The sequence below is a fragment of the Passer domesticus genome, chromosome Z (genome assembly GCF_036417665.1).
Source record: "Passer domesticus isolate bPasDom1 chromosome Z, bPasDom1.hap1, whole genome shotgun sequence".
NCBI lineage: Eukaryota > Metazoa > Chordata > Aves > Passeriformes > Passeridae > Passer > Passer domesticus.
Window position 1 is genome coordinate 39,539,189 of NC_087512.1, and position 18,344 is coordinate 39,557,532.

The 18,344-nt window shown below is 36.4% G+C and overlaps 1 protein-coding gene across 3 annotated transcripts in view; it reads left to right on the top strand.

Annotated features, from left to right (window-relative positions):
* The window catches only part of AOPEP (aminopeptidase O (putative)), a 187,129-nt gene that overhangs the window by 77,923 nt on the left and 90,862 nt on the right, over positions 1 to 18,344 (top strand). For 2 of the 3 annotated variants that reach the window (XM_064405454.1, XM_064405455.1), the window contains 3 exons: positions 3,297 to 3,389; positions 5,588 to 5,631; positions 11,626 to 11,686. In XM_064405454.1, the coding sequence (XP_064261524.1) occupies positions 3,297 to 3,389; positions 5,588 to 5,631; positions 11,626 to 11,686 (198 nt within the window). The remainder of the gene's footprint in view (positions 1 to 3,296; positions 3,390 to 5,587; positions 5,632 to 11,625; positions 11,687 to 18,344) is intronic. The other variant, XM_064405456.1, reaches the window with a different exon arrangement.

The window sequence follows — 18,344 nt, forward strand, 5'->3', positions numbered from 1 at the left end:
AGTTTTGTTTTGCTTTAGAAAATTACATAGCTCTCTGAGCCCAAAGTTCTAGGAATCCTGTCACTGGTGATGAATCCAGCTTGCACAAACAGCAGTGCAGCTTCTTGCTTCAGTAATGCTGTGAAAACTACCATTCATGGGGGTGTCTGTGATCCAGCTCACTGAACTCATTGTGGTAAAAAACATGCCTGGAACAAAACCCACAACACAAAACATATTTAGCATTGCTAGAAGAGTGTGATGACAGTGAGGGGCAAGGGAAGAGCAAAGAGAAAGGCTATTAGTGACTTTCTGAAACCACCTTCTTTGCTGAAGGTTGAAAGGTCTTATGCTTGAAATATTTGAGGATATTCAGGACAGTGATAAGTGTTCCCTTGAAACACTGAGTAAGGGCCTCTGATTTTGTGTAACTGAAGTCTAACACTTGCTGTTTCTTCCAGCCACAATGATTTTTTGCTTGCATGCATACTGTTTTGAATCTCACTCTTAAGGGGTGAGATGTATGCCCAGGTAACTTACAAATAGCTTACGGACTTGTGATTTCTTTTGTATGTCAAGTCACCCAGAAGTTAGGAAGTTAAGTGGCTCTTAACTCAGCATTTCTGCCCTGTGGAGGATTGTTTGGGGTTTTAAGGGAGTTAACATTGCAGCAGCTGTTTCCTGTGCCATGTTATTGCGACCATAAGCAGTTACATTTGGCATAGTGTAGGAAATAACAGTGACTGTATGAGCCTTGCCTACATTAGTGTCCAAAATCATAAAAATTATGCCTCACTGTAAGGCATAATGCCTCTGCCTTACACTAGAAGAATTTTGAAAATTACTAAAGTCATAAGGCTGCTAACAACAAGAAGAAACCCAGCGTTTTAAGCTGGTGGTAAGAAAAGTGCTCAGATTTTGGTAAGAAAATGTTAGCTTGTTGCTCCGGGTTGTTGTGTGGTGAATTGTGAATTGCGTCAGTGGACTGTTAGAATGCTTCAAAATGTTCATCAGGCTGTACCACTAGTCATGGTAGCTAGCTAGCACATATACTAGAGACTTCTCTCTTTGTCTAGCTATGAAGTGTCAACTTGTAGCTTACCTACTCCAGTCTCCTAAGATGAAATACTACATGCAGAAACATCTATTTTGGTTATTGGATAAAAAACTGCTCAGTGTTTTGTTATTGAATTATTGGAGCAAAAGTTAAACTGTTGTTTCTTCAGCTACTTTTTATTTGGATATGTGCAATATGTCCATAACTATTTGCTTAATGTATGTAAAGAAAAGAAAAGGTACTTTTCTTCATTTAGAAATACTACTTGATATGGTGGAGAAAGAGTGTGGTATATTAAAACTTCTATTGTTTACTTTTGTGGCTTTACCTTGTCTACCATCAGCTTAAATCCAGCTCCTAGTGAAATTATTGGGAAGAGAATTTTAACGCAATACTGGTTTTTTATCACTGAAAAATGCAAATGTAATAGGGCTATATCAAATTAAAATGCATTTTCTGTCTTTGTAAGAAATCTTTAACATTGAGGTTTTTGTTGGGGTCTGGTATAGGTAGATGAGGAATCACAGCAGGAGTTGTAAATGCAGAAACACTGAAGTCAAGTTAGTACAAAGTTTCTTATTCAAGATCCTTCTTGAACAAACATGCTGTCAGTGATTAAATGAATAAAAGATTAAAAATAAATAGAAGTGCAAATGGCAAGTTTAAATATTATAGTACTATACTTTCACCTTGTCCAGAATAACTGTAAAAGTTCCCAGGTTTAGGAATTGTGGGAATGAGGGAAAGTAAAACAGTGAAAAATTGCCCATGTTATGAATACTAGTCTTGTTTTAAGCGGTGTCTGTAGTAATTTTCCCAGACAGGAGCTGCAGGTGCAAGGAAATTACTTCAGATGTGAAACATTAATCAGTTTGCCTTTTTCCTTCATTTTGCTTGCATGCTTAGTAGATTTTTAATAGTAGCTTTATTTTAGTTGAGTTAGCTACAGATGAGTAACGCAAATCTGGAATCTTTGAGAAGGATTAAAAAAAATATTCCATTTTCTTTTTATGAGAGAATTCACTTACTAATTGCTTTGAGTGAACTTTTGAAATAATGACTGGAGTGTTTTAACTATAAATAAAAAGAAAGAAGTGCAAGTTGCTGGTACTCCTAACAGAGCTAAAGCTGTTGTTCCATTTAATCTTGAAATAAAAATAACTTGGAAATTGAGTTGTTTGCGGACTTTGATTTTCACGTGGTTCGGTCTGTTATAATGGGCAACAAATTGACTTTTGACTAAAGCTACATGGAGGTTGCATTACCTGAGGCTTACACTGTTAAGCTGTCTGGCCAATGATTGTGGCCTGATAATAAAACATATAGTGCGGGGAGTTACTCTAGACAGGAAGTTGTCTCTTTGGAGGTGCAGTCTGGGATTGTCACCAAAAGCCAGAAGAATGTCTAGGGAACGAATTCCAAATAAACATGAAACTAGAAGAGTGCTCATTATTTATTTTTCCCACCCAGAAGGGACAAATTAATATTTGCTGCTTAGTTATGCCATTTACAAACTCCATATTTTTTAGGAATATTTAACTTTGAGATGATTATTCCTTCAAGAAACTGGATGCAAGTGTAGTCAAAGTTTATTTGTTGCCAAGTGAATGTCCATTTGGACCTATCACTTTCAGTCATGACATTTCCACTGTTTTAATCCACCCCATTATATTCCAGTCAGAGAATTTAAACAAAAGTATCTGTTGGTTGTAGAGTGCTTGAAATGTTTGGATTTGAGGATTTAATATGAAGACATAATTTGTCTTTTAATTTTGAGTGTTCTTTTTCTGATATCAATATTTGTAATCAGGGAGAGGTACTTGCCTGATGCTCCACAACAGTTCAAGGGTAGAAACTTGCTGGCCATTGCTCAAGACAAAATTTGGAGTAGTAATAAAACATATTTTGGTATTAAATAAAAGGTCTTCTAACACCACATATATCTAGTTAATGCTTTAAGTAGTCTTCATTTCCAGTTACTTCTTTCAACCTACTTCTTTGGTTTTGGGTCCTGGCTTTTCTTTCTTTTTACTCAGACACATTACATCCATTAACAGAGCAAAGAAAATTTCTCCTTGATGTCAAATTCACACCCTGTATCCACATTTGATCTGTCCAGCAAAAGCCCAATGTTAAAGCTGTGATTAAAGTTATTGGCATCAGTCAGGACTGTGGTGAAAATGGATGAGAGTCACCAGGAAATTTAATTATGAGGGGCTAGCAGATGTGTTGAATTCATTTTTAAAACGTTTTTTTCCAGCTTGGCCAAATGTCGATAGAATTCCACAAACTGCAGAATAACAGTTTTTTATATAGAGAAAAGTTATTTTCTAGCCCTGGGGTCTCTAGCCAGGTAAGAACAACAGGAATACATAAGAAAGTGATATTATTTAATCAGTTTGTTAATATTGCAGTACTGTGGTAGCATGTAGTTTCTAACTCATATATTCTTTATATCTTCATTAATTACTTGCAACAATAACAAAAAAAACCCAAACTGTAATTTGCTTTATGGTCTGATACAGAATTTAGTTATGATTACCATAGTCATCCACAAGTCTTTGCTGCTAAGTGTAAAATTACTAAAGCATCTTAAAGAAGTGGCATCAAATCTTAAAAACTCCCACATTATCCTCTGACTTTTCGCCTGGACACTTCTGAACTATTTCGTCTATGGAGGAAGAAAAAGTATCCTGAGAGTAAAATTTCACTCCAGATGGTTAAAATGACAAAATTATAAACAGCTGAAAAGTCAGATATATAATGAGATGTGTCATGCAGACTTGATAATAGGCAAATGTTAAAAGCCATGCTAATATGAGGTAAGTGGTAATTTGCTTTCCTACTCTGTTTTGGAGCATTGAAATACAAGCAGTTAAAATAAGATATGATAGGTTACTCCTAATTTTAAGGCATGTAGAATGACAGTGCCTTTTTTTTTGATGTTTGGAAAACAAAGGAGATGCTTAATTTCATAGTATAGTACACAGATTATAAAATCATCCACTGTGTGATTGATTATGGAAAGTTGATGGAATCTAACCAGGAAATCTAGCTGCATTAATGTATACACAGTGCAAATAGTGAAGGATAACCACTTCAGATTTACTATTCACATACTTGTGAAATAACTCTAACTGTGATCTTTCTTATACCATATCCTTTATTTGCATGTAAGCTTACTGTGTATCTCCAGCAATACTTCCACAAGTGGAAGGAGACAATAATTCTGTTTATGTACAGAATAATGTAATGTTTACCTACAGCAAAACTACAAGTAGTTTTATGAAATAAAGGGATTTCACACATCATCATCATCATGTCTGCAATACACTGGGACAAAATTACTCCTGTCACAGTTAATGATGGCGTTCTTGCCACAGCAACACTGAGCCCAGCACTATGTAATTTACTTTTTGTTATAAGCCAATTTTGCAGCCACTGCAATGCAACCTGAGTCTCGCTTATAATCTAAAGAAGGAAGGCTTAACTATGTTACCACTAGTTTCAATTTGCAATCAATCTTACTTTGATTCCCTAACAATGCCCTACTCAGACAGAGAAACAGTATCTTTTGTTGACTGTTATGGCATGGTCCACAAATAAAAGATTTCTGCCTTTTAGGAAACATTATTCAAGACCTTAGAGAGGAACAATTTGCAATTGTTGCACAGTACAGTCAGCCTGTACTTTGTACTGAAGTCAGGAACGTTATTATCCTATGAAACTTGCCTCCACAAAGATTAGTATTAATAAAGCAGATGCATCGATTTTATGAAACAGCTTCATATTAATAAATCCAATTATTATATGATTGTTCAAATGAGTGTATTCTGTCAAAGTGATTGTCATTAAGATCAGGCTATATAGAACATAGGGTGCCAGAGAACCTTTTAGTGATGTCAGGTGTAACTTTCTTAAGAGGGCTTATCATGGTATGAGTGAGTATGATAGTAATGCTCTTCTGCTGGCATTTCATCATCTTTGTAAAACCATGAAAGAAATTCTAGCTACCTTTTATTTGAAGAATTTACTCCTTAGGTAATATGGTGATCAGCAATATTGCAAATTTTGTCATGGAATGAGGAGTAAGTGTAGTCTAATCAGACATGTGCACTAAGGAAGAAAAAGCTTTATGTAGTTATGTAATGAATGACAATGTGATAACATAAGCACAGGGAAGAGAGTGTAAACACCCTTAAATTTCTTAACTTTTGTATGTAAATCTTCAGCCTTTAACAGTTTTAAATATAGTTTGTATGTTTCTAAAAAAGTAGGAACATGGGATTGTGTTAAAATAGTAATAGTCAGCAGGCTTTTCAAGCCCATTTTCTTTCAATGTTGGCACTCATTGCTTGAATAGGTTGGAAAACTGACAATATAATATATAAATAACAATATAAATTATGTTGTCATTATATCACCGTAGTGGATATATAAACTTTTTCTTATCATTCTGTTATCTGTAGTCTTTAATCTCTCACTGGCAATGAAGACACAGGGTTATGGCATCATAAACATACTGACTGTGCTCCTCTGTTCATTTTCCAGGATTTTCTTAGCATGCTGTTGGAAGACATTCCTAAACAAAAACAGTAAGTAAGAACTGGGCTAGAAAAGCCAAAGAATATGTACAAATAAGATTTTAATATATGCTAGCCAGAAATAGTGCTAGCCTGAAGATTTCCATTACATATATACAAAAAATTATGAGACTTGTGGTTATCCTATACCATGGTCTCCCCAAAGAGTGCCTTTAATTTGCATATCAGGTCAGATGTGATGTTGTGTGTTCATTATGCAATCTGAAGTGCCAGGCATAGCTGCCTGCTTGAACTAACCTGTGATTCTCCTGCCAGCTGCTTTTGGCACATGGAGCCCTACAGCAAGGATGACAGAACTTTGAATCTGGGATACCAGAGAAGATGGATTTTTTCACCTAGTCTGGTACCATCCCCTCTCAGTCATATATTGTGCTGCGCGGGGAAAGATGGAAAACATGAAAATAAATTGAGCGTTAATTGCCTGACGTGCTTCAAAATACTCCGATGTGTGGCTGTGACTGTTTAAGATGATAGTCTTTAGCAGCACTTTGAGACTTATATTTTGGGTTCTGTGCTATTCCAGACTGTGCTGCAAATAAAGAGTCTTTTGTAGAGTAGCTTTACATGTTACAGTTTTTAAAAATATTCACTTGAAAAGGCCAGGAATTGTGTTGAAGGCCAGGATTGCAGAAGTGTTCATAACTCTGTGTGAGTGCTTTGGAGTAAAAAAAAAATATTATATTCATAGAGGTCAAATGTATTGAGTTTCTTAGTGAAACACTTCTGTTCCTGATGGTCAAGGAACAGAGAAGCTAGTAACCATTGAGAAAATATGTTTTGTGGCATCTCAAGTTTAGGTTTTGTTTGGGTGCTTTTATATTCTCCAGTGATGTAGTAGATAATGTTCTCTATATATGATTCAATATAGTTTCTAGCCCAAATATAATGAGATATATTATATGGAATAGATGTGAAAGTGATTTTTTAATACTATGATTATACATTGGCATGTTAAAAAACCCCTCTGTTTTCCTTCCTTTTATTTTTTTGCTTGTGTTTCTCTGAACTCTAAACCCAGTGCAAAATATTGTTGCATAAGCATCCATTTTTCTGCCTAAAAACATATTTAAACTTTCAATGAGACTATCTGTGTCCAAAATTACTTGGCAGATATCAGCAGCAATACAAGGAATCTTGATATATAGAAGGCCTTTATTTCTTATCTCCTGGGAGGATGTTTTTTTCATTCTTGAATACAATCTGTGCCTAGTACAGAAATACTCACCTGAAGTAAAAGAAAATGGAGGAAAGATAAAAATCAAGTATTTTCAGAGATCACCTGCTGATGAGTGTTTTTTTGCACAAAGTTTGATGTAGGAATGAAGTGCATTTCAATATTAGAGCAAAAATACTGTGTAGTATAAATAAAACCTCTCAGACTTGTGCAGTTCTACCAAGTAAAATTTAAACTGTTTAAACTACATACTTGAAACTTGACAAATATTAAGCACTCTAATACACTGTAGTTTGAGTTGGAGGCTTGTCTTAATAATAAAAAAGAAAAAGAAATGTAAGTAAAGAGACATTTGTAGTAGGTAATCCCACCAAATCTTGCCCTCCGCTGTGGCAATGGGGGCAAACTATGTAGAACGTGGCTTATGGGAGGCTTTTGTAATGAGAACAGGATGAACACTGGGAGAAAACTATCATGAAACAGTGTGGAAATTTTCTATAGTTATTTTACACTGTAGTAGTGTAACTTTAGCTTTCTACTATTGGATACAGAGACTGGATCTAAAAGATTCTCACCTCCAAGTACTTAATTCCTTCAGTTTTTATTCAAAGGAGATTTTGTTTTTTTTACTACATTCCCAGTGATGAATAGCTCCAGGATACAGATGTAACTTTTTATTGATTTTTGCTGCCTTCTGTACTTGGAGGAGGACAGTTCTATGCCTACTTTATAGGGCTATTTCACTTCCTGCTCTGACTCAATTATAATGGCATGTTAGCTGCAGGAATCCATGCTGCGATGCAGGATCCTTCTGTTTCTGGACTGCAGCTGAATACTGACATCAGATAAGCTGAGCAGTACCTTCCGATCCTTTATAATTTCTTAACTTGCCTTTAAGACTGATTATTTTTCTGAGTGAAGGACTAATGGAAAGAACGACAAGCAAATATTGATCATTATCCTTCTGTGTTTACAAAACCTTTTAAAATACTGCTTGCACTGGCTAAAGTCTCACATTATCCCTGCCTTTCTGTGGAAAATCTACAGTACATCCCACCGAGAAGTTTTATTTACTTTTTTTTTAATGCCACCAAGGCATTTTATTTACTCATATAATTTGAAAGTTCACTACATTGAAACAAACCAAACCAAACAAATGAAACACCAAGAAACTCCCTCTTATGTTTCTGTATATCAGAATGCACTAGATTTGATAAAACTCCAGTGGCTCTATTCTCCCCAAGGCTTGCACCCATAGTCTTTGCTGCAAGATGATCCTTTCCACATCTGCCCAACATGTGAGCTGTGCAAAGAATCAGTGTTTATCCTTGTAACAGAGAGTTTCACCAGTCTTAGATAAATCAGGGTTGCTTCTTGTGCAGCTACTTTATGACTGCAAAATATTTTTGAGCAGGTCGGTTCTGCTCATGGGGGTTTTCTGCTGTTTTTTTTAATTTAATTTCATTAAATAAAGTAAGCAAATCTACTAATAAGCTATGGTTTTAGTAATACATGATAGGCAAAGGAAGGCTTGTGTTATAGCTGTGCTGTTTGTACTGTTAATAACCCAGGTTCACTAACCACATTGCTTGCATGTCTTCACAAAAAGTCAATTAAGTACTAAAATAATGCTGTAATTTCAAGTTACTCAGCTATATAGGTGTATCTCTTTCTTTCACATTTGCTTTCTTTGATTCACATGCACATTGTTGTGAATGTGGTGATTTTGAGTGAGACAAAACAGCTGGTAGGCACCTAACTACTAAAGCAAATGATCATATAAAATTATTCCCAGTGGTTTTGATTCCTCAATTTATTTTTTTTAATGAGCCAAAATATATATGCTGGATAAAATCTAAAGAAAAATTATCTTTAGGAAGGTATGTCTAGTTGACAGAATCCTCAATCATTGTGTTTTGATTTGCTCTAATTATGCCTCCATATTTAGCTGGAATAGCTTACTTTGAAAATTATTGACATGTATAAATGTATGATGAAGCAGATACACTTTTTTACATATTTTCAGTTGAATATGGCAGACTTTTCAACCTTCCTTTACTTAAACAATTGCACACTTTGATGTTTTTTCTCCTTGATTTAGCCATTAAGTGGGTTTATGTTAAAATTTGTAGAGTACCTTAGAGTCTTATATAGTGAAAACTTTATGTATAGCCATCTTTTATAATGCCAATTTTCAAATTATTGTTAATGTTAGTATTTTACAGACTTTGTTTTAACATGTTGAATCTGAACTGTGTGTGTGATGTTAGGAAATCATTCCTAGGCTGATTGGGCCTATCATCTAAAGAAATAAACAAGGGATGAGATAATGATATAACCACATTCTCATTTTACAGTAGGGAACTGTAGTGCACATCAATTGAAGAAACTTGGTCTTGTAAGAGTTAGCGCTAGTTAACTCAACACAGATCCCACTGTTCAGTACCTTAACCAGAAGGCCATTCAGGAATTCACACGACCACCAGATTTAAGTCCTTACAGATGCTTAACTGCAACATAAGCAGGTGGTAAATGCCCTTACTGAACTGCAGCCTCCACAAACATCAGGCTCTCTGTTCTTTCTCTAGGTCACTTGTTTTGAGATGGTAGTCTGTTTGTGATAATTTTTGGGGGGTTATTTCTAAGTCAAACAATTTAGCAGAAGCATTTCCAACATCTTCATAGTTTTTCAGCACTGACAATTAAGAGATTCAGAGTAGATCTTTGCAATAGTCTGCTCATTACTATTGTATTTTTTTTAAAATAGTGAATGCCTCTTAAACAAATTGCTTTTTAGATAGGTGCCCACAAGAATATTCTAATTTGGCATTATAAAAAGTACTTGTGTGCAAGTACAAACAAAGATTGCATATTGTCATATGACAGGTGTTTTTCTGAAACTTTGGGTGCTGCAGGCAGAGAAAAAGCAGTGTTACTGGTTTTGCTCTTGAGAAAAAATACAAAGTTTTAGAAGAGACTGAGAAACCTTCCAATAGTTTATGCCTGGATTGTGTTGTGTTAGAACAGTGTGATTCCCCTGAGTGTTACAAGCTCATTTCAAAGTCAGTTTTTGGAATTAAATAGAGGGTATATTAAACAGCTCTGCATAGCAAATATAACATAGGTTATTTTGCAGAGGTTTTTTTCTCACACTATAGGTTTAGTTTCTGGGGATAGGGGAATAAGGGATTAGCTGGCATGGTGAAGCTGTGTTCCTTATGCCTTGGTAAGACAAATTAAATGTGCGACTAAGGGAATTTTTCCCAGCTTCTAGCTCTGCTTCAGCATTAGAACACTAAGCTATATTGGGTTTAATTCATACAACAACAAATAACACAAATTTTTATCCTGCTTCTTGAGACCAAATGCTTACGCTTCTTGAGACCGAATAAATGGTATAGTCCAAGTGATCTACCTTTGCTTATGTAACATTTTGGTATCCAGTTTTAAGCTAGTTCTGTATGCACCGTTTTTAGTAACCAGACAGAAATAAGAAATCAAGACCATCTTCTTCTGGGGAAGTAAATTGGCTGACTAGAAATATTTCTCTTTATCACTGTTCCCAATCAAGAGACTCAGCTAACCTGACTTAAGACTAGACACCACTTTTTAGAGCACAGTTGTAAGATGAAGATAATTATAGTCTGAGGGATTAGCAGTCAAATATTCTAAATTTAGTAAGTTTGCACAAATAACAAGGAACAAGTCTAAATGTTTAGTCTTTTGTTTTAATACACGACACAAGCATCACATGTATGTTCAGTTTTCTGCAGAAAATTGATTTACATAATGATCTAATGCACACAGTGGTGTTTTTTCTGAAAATTCAGAATCTTGGCTATGTAGAAATGCTCCTTCTTGACTGCTCATTATTTAAATCATCTGATCAGTTAAAATTGTTTATTGAGTTGTTTGTCTTCCTGATTCAGAGCTTGGAAATAACTGTTCTTTCCATTAATGCTTTGTTGGTTGAGTCTACATTACATATGTGAAAGTAACTGCAAGACTTAGAATTAATCTTGCCAAGGCATTACCATACATAGGACCATACACATATGTTCTGATTCTCAGAATATTTGTATTCATTGAGGGCTTACTCAACTTCCTTTTTCACTACTTGCATGTGTAAAATTTTTTTTAAAAATATTTTTATTTTATTTATTTATTTTTATTTGGCTTCCCTGGAAGTTAGGAAGTCTTCCACCAGAGTTGAAGTAAATACTGCAATAGGTCCCTACAAAAGTAAAAGTGCAAATATAGTTTCTGAATTTACAAATACTTATGTGTGTGGTTATTTCAGTCTGATGCAGCTTCATAATGACAAACTGTTTCCTTTTGTAGGGAAATAAAGCTCCAGACTATTCTGTGACTTCACTGTGAATCAGGATATAAAGAGAGTGCAGAAAGGACAAAACTCAAGTATATTAGACATTTAATAACTTTGATAATTAATGTCTATCAGTGCTTTTTAAAACCCCAAAGCTTATCCATGTAACAAGAAGTAGAGCACCCCTTCATACTTTACATGTTTCATAGATATAGTTTACCGCATAACACTTTCTCTGTCAATCCTTATCAGCACTAAATTTATTATTTGACTTTTAAGTACAAAAAATCTGATATACTTTTAATTTGCTTATAGGACCTTTGATGTTTTTATTCATTAAAAAAAAAACACCGAAGAAGATTGTACCACTGCAGTACAACCAATTCTTGAATTTAGAAGCTTTGCCTAACTTCTAAAGGGTTGTTTTTCACTTGAAAAAGATTGGTATTTCTTTGCATATCTTCTAATTTTATTTTTTTTTTAGGTCTGGGTTAACTGTAGAAAGTATCTTCCAGAACTGGCTGGATACTTCTGGAATACCAAAGGTAAATATAAAATACCAGGTCACAGTTCTTTCTAGAGTCTTGATTTTCTCATTACATTATTCATTTTTAATCACTACCTGATCTTATAATAGGTATGATATTAAATAAGCAGTTTTGATGATGACTGCTTTCCACATATTTGTATAGCTTCAGCTTTTACTAGTTGCAGATTTTTTCTTCTATAATGGCCTCAACAACCCTGCCAAAGGGCAAATCTTACAACATTTATCCTGTAAATTAATATTGCAGTCATATGAAAGTATACTTTACAGTATAATCATAGAATCTACTAAATGTAAGGAGCATTGTTCACAGTTGTTGGAATATGAATTACTTGAAAGCATTACTGACAGCTGTAATTAAATGTTAAATTATTTGTACTTTGATAATTTGTGAATTTTGTGGCTTGCTTATAAATCTGCTGCATAGATAACATCTATGATTTGTGTTCCAGCATTAAGACTGAGCTTTGTTTTAGCTTTTAATGCTAAAAGTTTTTTAATATTTTAAATTCGGTGAAGTGAAAATGCTTAGTTGTGTCCATACTATGTGAAGTCTCTGATTACTCATTTTGGACCAAAACTGGGATGAGATAACAAATGGTATCTGTACATTAATCTTTGTAAAACCCAATTTTATACAAATTAATTTTTTAGCATACGCTCAGGACTCAGTTTCTAACTGATTTCCCCTAAGCAGGCATCCCCTAGGATGCTTGTGATTTATCCTGCCTAGTGCTTGAATTTGTTTCCACTTGCATTAGTATTAAAAAAACAAACAAACAAACAAACAAAAACCCACCAACTTTTAAAAGTCAGAATGTTAAGTTCTGGTTTCCATGTGCAAAAATACGGATGCTTAGGCAGCATGACTGAGTGAGCATGCTTGCAGGTAGAGTGGACAAAACTGGAGAGCTCTGACAGTGCTCAGAGATTTTGAGCTGTACCCAGACACTGTGGTTGAGCTCTTCCCTTGACAGCTTGAGAGATGTGTGTGTCCACTGATCCCTGTATGACCCTGAGGTAAAAATGCTCTGAGACTATCTGAATATGCTGTAAAATCAAGGCAGAGTTTGGTTTTTGTTCTGAAGTTATTGAAAATAAAATTAATTAGACGGGAGAAAAGGAAGGGGTAGTATCATCATGCATCCTGATGCTTGGTCATTTCCTAGAAGAGGACCTTGATTTTAATTCTATGTTCAAGCAAGCTTTTACTTTTGGTAAAAAAATGGCAGGCATTGTCAAACGGCTGATTCAAGTATATGGAGGAGATAGATGTTGCATAGCTGTAGCTGAAAAGGGGCTGAACTGGACTCCTGAAATGTAAGAGTTTTCTTGCATTTTATCTACACATATAATTTTGAGGATGTGCTTTATTAATGTCTGACAATCAACTTAAAATCACAAATTAGAAAGACAGGAGCAGATTAAAGAACTGGAAATGGTTTTGACTAATGTGCAAACTAAACTGTTTTCCTGAGTACTACAAGTTGCTCAGAATGAGTAGTGGGTAGTTTCATTATAACCTGCAAGTATATCTTGCATGCATAAACAAAACGTGTATCAAAAATATTTCCACACCCAGCAGGATTGTAAATTGTTTAAATTTTCTTTAATGACTACAGAGATATCCCTGGTAATTTAGCTGTTCTGTAGAAAAAATGTCAACACAAATATCACCAATTTTGTATTCTGCTTTTGAGCAGCAGCAAGCTGATGCTGACCTCCCTCTCTCTCTCTCTCTCTCTCTCCCTCTCTCTCTCTCTCTCTCCCTCTCTCTCTCTCTCTCTCTTTCACTCTATCCCTTCAATAATATTGTTGATCATAAAACTGTAAATGTTTTGGGTTGAAAGAGATTAAAGATCATCTAGTTCCAATCCCCTTGTCATGGACAAGGACACCTTCCACTAGACCAGGTTGCTCAGAGTCCCTTTCAAACTGGCCTTGAACATTCCAGGGATGGAGCATACACAGACAGCTTTTCTGGGAAATCTGTTCCAGTGCCTCACCACTGTTATAGTAAAGAACTTCCTCTTCATATCTGATATAAAACTACTGTCTCAGTTTGAATCCATTCCCCCTCATCCTGTCACTACATACTCTGTAAAATGTACTTTTCCATTTTTCTTGTAGGCTCCCTTCAGGTACTGGAAAGCTGTAATTAGGTCATCCCTTTCTCTTTTCCAGGCTGAACAAACCCAATTCTCTCAGCCTTCTTCACAGGAGAGGTGCTCTGATCGTCTTGATGATCTTCCTCTGGACTCACTCCCACAGTTCCATGTCCTCCCTGTGCTGGGACCCCAGAGCTGCGTGCAGGGTTCCAGGTGGGCTCTCAGCAGAGCAGAGCAGAGGGGCAAAATTCCCTCCCTCCCCTGCTGCCCACGCTGCTTTGGATGCAGCCCAGGACACGTTTGGCTTTCTGGGCTGGGAGTGCCCATGGCTGGGTCATGTCCAGCCTCTCAGCCAACAAGACTTTCTCCTCAGGGCTCCTCTCCATCTGTTCATCCCCCAGATGGTGTTGGTACTGGGGGTTGCCCCAACCCAGCAGCACTTTGTACTTGGTCTTGTTAAACCTCAGGAGATTCCCATGGGCCCAGTTCTTGAGCTTGTCCAGGTCCCTCTGGATGACATCCTGTCCTTCAGGTGTGTCAACAGTACCACTGAGTTCGGTATCATCCACAAATTTGTGACGTGCACTTGATTCTTATGTCTACATCATTAATGAAGATATTAAATAACACAGGTCTGAATACTGACCCCTGAGGGACCCCACTTGTCACTGATGTCCATTCAGACTCTGAGCTGTTGACTACTACACTATGGATACAACTGGTCAATCACTTTCTGATCCATCTATAGTCCATCCATTGATTTGCCCCCTCTCCAGTTTAGACAGAAGCATATTGTGTTAAAGGCTTTACAGAAGTCCAGATAAATGACATCCTTAGCCCTTCCCTTGTCCACTGGTGGAGCCAGAGAAGGCTACTGAGTTGGTCAGGCAGGACTTGCCCTTGGTGAGGTTCTGCGGGTGTCTCAAATCACCTCCTCTCCCCCATGATCTTCCCAGTCACAGAGATGATGCTGACAAGTCAGTAGCTCCCAAGGTCCTCTTTTTTGGCCTTTATTAGATGATTTATACTTGTTGTCTTCATCACTTGCCAGGATCTTATGGGAACCAACTTCCATTTTATTGGAAGAACTGGAGTTGTCATTCAGTGAATAGGAAACCTTATTTCCTTTATGCTTTATTAAATCATTAGAGGAGCCTTTACTCCTGAAATCCAGACTGTAGAGGTTGCTTAGTAGCTCTCAATATGTTAGTTGCTATAGTGTAGGTATGACTATAATTACTGATTACAGAACTGTAAATACTGTAGATCTACTTGTGTGGTTTACAGGACCTTTAAAAGTATTTAGATTATTTCAGCAAACTAATAACCTGGCTAATTTAATTAATCTATATGAAGGCACATAACACAACTTACATGCAGATAAACTACATTATAAATTACATGCACAGGAACTACAGATGAACTGCATTATAAATAGCAGTCCAGGAATGGCACAGAATTTAGTCTCTCTCATATGGTTTACTAGGTGACTGTACTCGGGTGTGTTCACAGGAAGGTTTCTGTCAGCGCCTTTGGGCACAGTCACACGACAGAGCCAGTCAGTCAGTGTGAGCAGGATGAGGTGCAAAGTACCCACTACAACTGACTACCTTCTTTCATTACTGAAGGAAATGAAAAGCAGCTGTTGGATATCTGCTTCAAAGATGTCCCAAAGGCATAGAAGCAGCATCCTGCACCCTACACACAAGATCCAACATATTTCTGCTTATAACCCTTGTTATACTGGTTTTGGAGTCATACAGTGCAACGCTGTTAATACTGCAGCCCCTACTATGAGAAATTGCTTGACTTTTTCAATTACAAATACTAAGACTTCACTGCATTTGCAGAGGAAACGTCCTTACTGGAGAGACTGTACTTTGTAATGGAACTGGGAATGTGCATCATTGCTGTACTTAAGTCCCAATATGATTGCTTTGTATCTTCCTCATACAAGAATTTTTGTATTTTATACTTGCTGTAGTGTTTCTATGTTTTTATTTCCATGTTTTGGTGGATTTGGGACAGGAAATTCATGTCGTTCACTGAGTATAAAGAAAATTCACCCCAAGTGGTTCATTTATAGCAGTAGTTATCAAGGTGATTTCAGAAATTTTTTTCTGTGTTTATATTCAAATCTATCCCCTGTATGTAACCAGTACTATTCAAAATTCAGTAACCAAAGGGTCACTTAAAACCAGAGTTCTTAGTCCACCCCTTAATTCACTATCTTCACAACAATATCTAGCTTAAGGAACTCTAGGGGTACAAAAAAGTATGCAAAAAAATGCATAAGGGTAAATACTTTACACTACCCAGACTGCTGAAGCAATTTTACCATCTTCCTTGCAGTACAGGTATCTTATATTCTTTGCATTTTGTAGTCTTTAGGATCATAGGTCATGTCATCTGTCTAACTGAAGATCCTCTACTCCTTTACTTGTGTTTTGTTACATTTGCCATTCCAGACTCTCCAACTCTGTCTGGGGAACTGCAGATTTGATGATATAGATATAGCTATATACATATGCCCCTTTATACTTGCAGCTTAAAACTATTGAAACTTTAATATTTGTCAGTTTCTATTACTGTTTCATTCTTGGAAACATTATCTGGTCTTTTCTAAACACTGGGCTAGTTTCCAGGCTCAGGTATATACCAGCAGTAATCAAGAATAAGTAGATGTAAGGGGGTCATACGAATAAATAAAATCAGAATTTGGCTTGCTGCCATGAAAAAATAATTCTGCATACCACCTAACCTTTTCAATTTGTTATTTTCTAAAGCATTAAAGATTAATGTTATGAAAAAGAAAGTGTGGTTATAACCTGGCCAATTCTTTCTTACATGGAAGAGTGCCACTGCACAATGGTTGGTTTCAGGCTTTCTGAGCAGGGTTTTCTCACATACAAAACAAGAAAGAATATAAAAGATGAAAAGGAAGCAGTTCTCAAATACAAGCATTCATAAGGGTTTTTTCCTGGGGATGCATCATGGTGGTGTTTAATAGGGTGAAGCATGAAGCATATTGCATGGTTGAAAATACCTTTTATCAAATTATGGAACCTTCAGTACGTGCTTCTGTCTCAGCAGTGACTCACTGGGGGATTATATTATGAAATATAGAATTATTTCATCCTGTGCAAATAGTAGGGAGTTAATACCACCATCTTTAGACAATGAGTTAAGCTGGCAAGGAGTGGAATCAGATGAATCAAATAGCTTTGCAACTGGAAAACACCTCTGAAATCACTGTAGTCCACTTCATTCCTGCTCATGATGATTTGCTTTCCTAAGTACAATTCTATTGTTTCTCTCAGTATGTGCAGTGTTTAATTAGAATTTAAGGCTATATGTCTCTTTGGGAAGATTTTCTCAGCTCTGCACAAACTTGTCTTTGTCTTATATTGCTCAGTTACTATTACTTGTTTTTTTATTCTATCTTAGGTAATTAACCTTTTTAAAATAAGCTTTAAGTCTTTCCCCCTTTTTGAACTCTGTTGTACACTGTTTTACAAGTAGATCAATAAACATTAGGTAGTCTCTGCATTGCATGAACTTCTAAATGTATCTAACTTATTCCAGTTTAAATCACTTTTTCTTTTGCTTTTGAAGTGGCACATGCTATTATTTACTGGTAAATTTCCAATATTGATTCTTTCTTGCCTGTGTATTTCAGTTGGTATCTTGTATAATGAAAATCATCTTCTCCACTTCAAAAAAAAAAGCGTGGGGGGAAAAAGAAAGAAGAGTGGTTGCCCTCCTTCTTCATGATTTTTACTTTCCAATATATCCTACACCGAAATGTACAAGTCTCAGTATCACATAATAAATCAGGTTGAAAGGGACCACAGCGGGTCATCTGGTCTAACCTCTCTACTCAAGGAAGGTCATCAAGCAGAGTAATCCTAGAGCACATTCCACAGGATTGCATTCAGGCAGTTCTTGAATATCTCCAGTGAGGGAGACTCCAAAACCTTTCTGGGCAGCCTGTTCCAGTGGTTGGTTACCCACACAGTAAATTTCTTCCTTGTGTTCAGGTGGAACTTCCTGTGCATCAGTTTCTGCCTATTGCCTCTTCTGCTATTGCTTGGCACCACCAAGGATCCATCCTTCTGGCACCCTCCCTCCAGACACTCACAGGCATTGACGAGGTCCCCTCTTAGTCATCTTTTCTTGAGGCTGAATAGGCCCAGCTTTCTCAGCCTTTCCTCATAAGTGAGATGTTCCAGTTCCCTACCCACTTTCTTAGCCTTCCTCTGGACCCACTCCAGGACCTCCATGTCTCTTTTGCCCTGAGAAGCCCAGAACTGGAATTGTCAACAGGTATTTCAGAGTATGTACAACTCTTAGTGTATCTTGTGAGACTACTATGCCATGTTTTCTAATCTTGAATGAACACTGGAGTACAGCTTCCAGCAGTTACAGAAGTAAAAATTTTGCCATTTATTTTTTTGCCAGTTCTTTTCTCCTATCCACACTGCTTTTTGTGACTGTAGTTTCATGTCCATATACTAATGGACTTATTTATAACTCATCAACATGTCT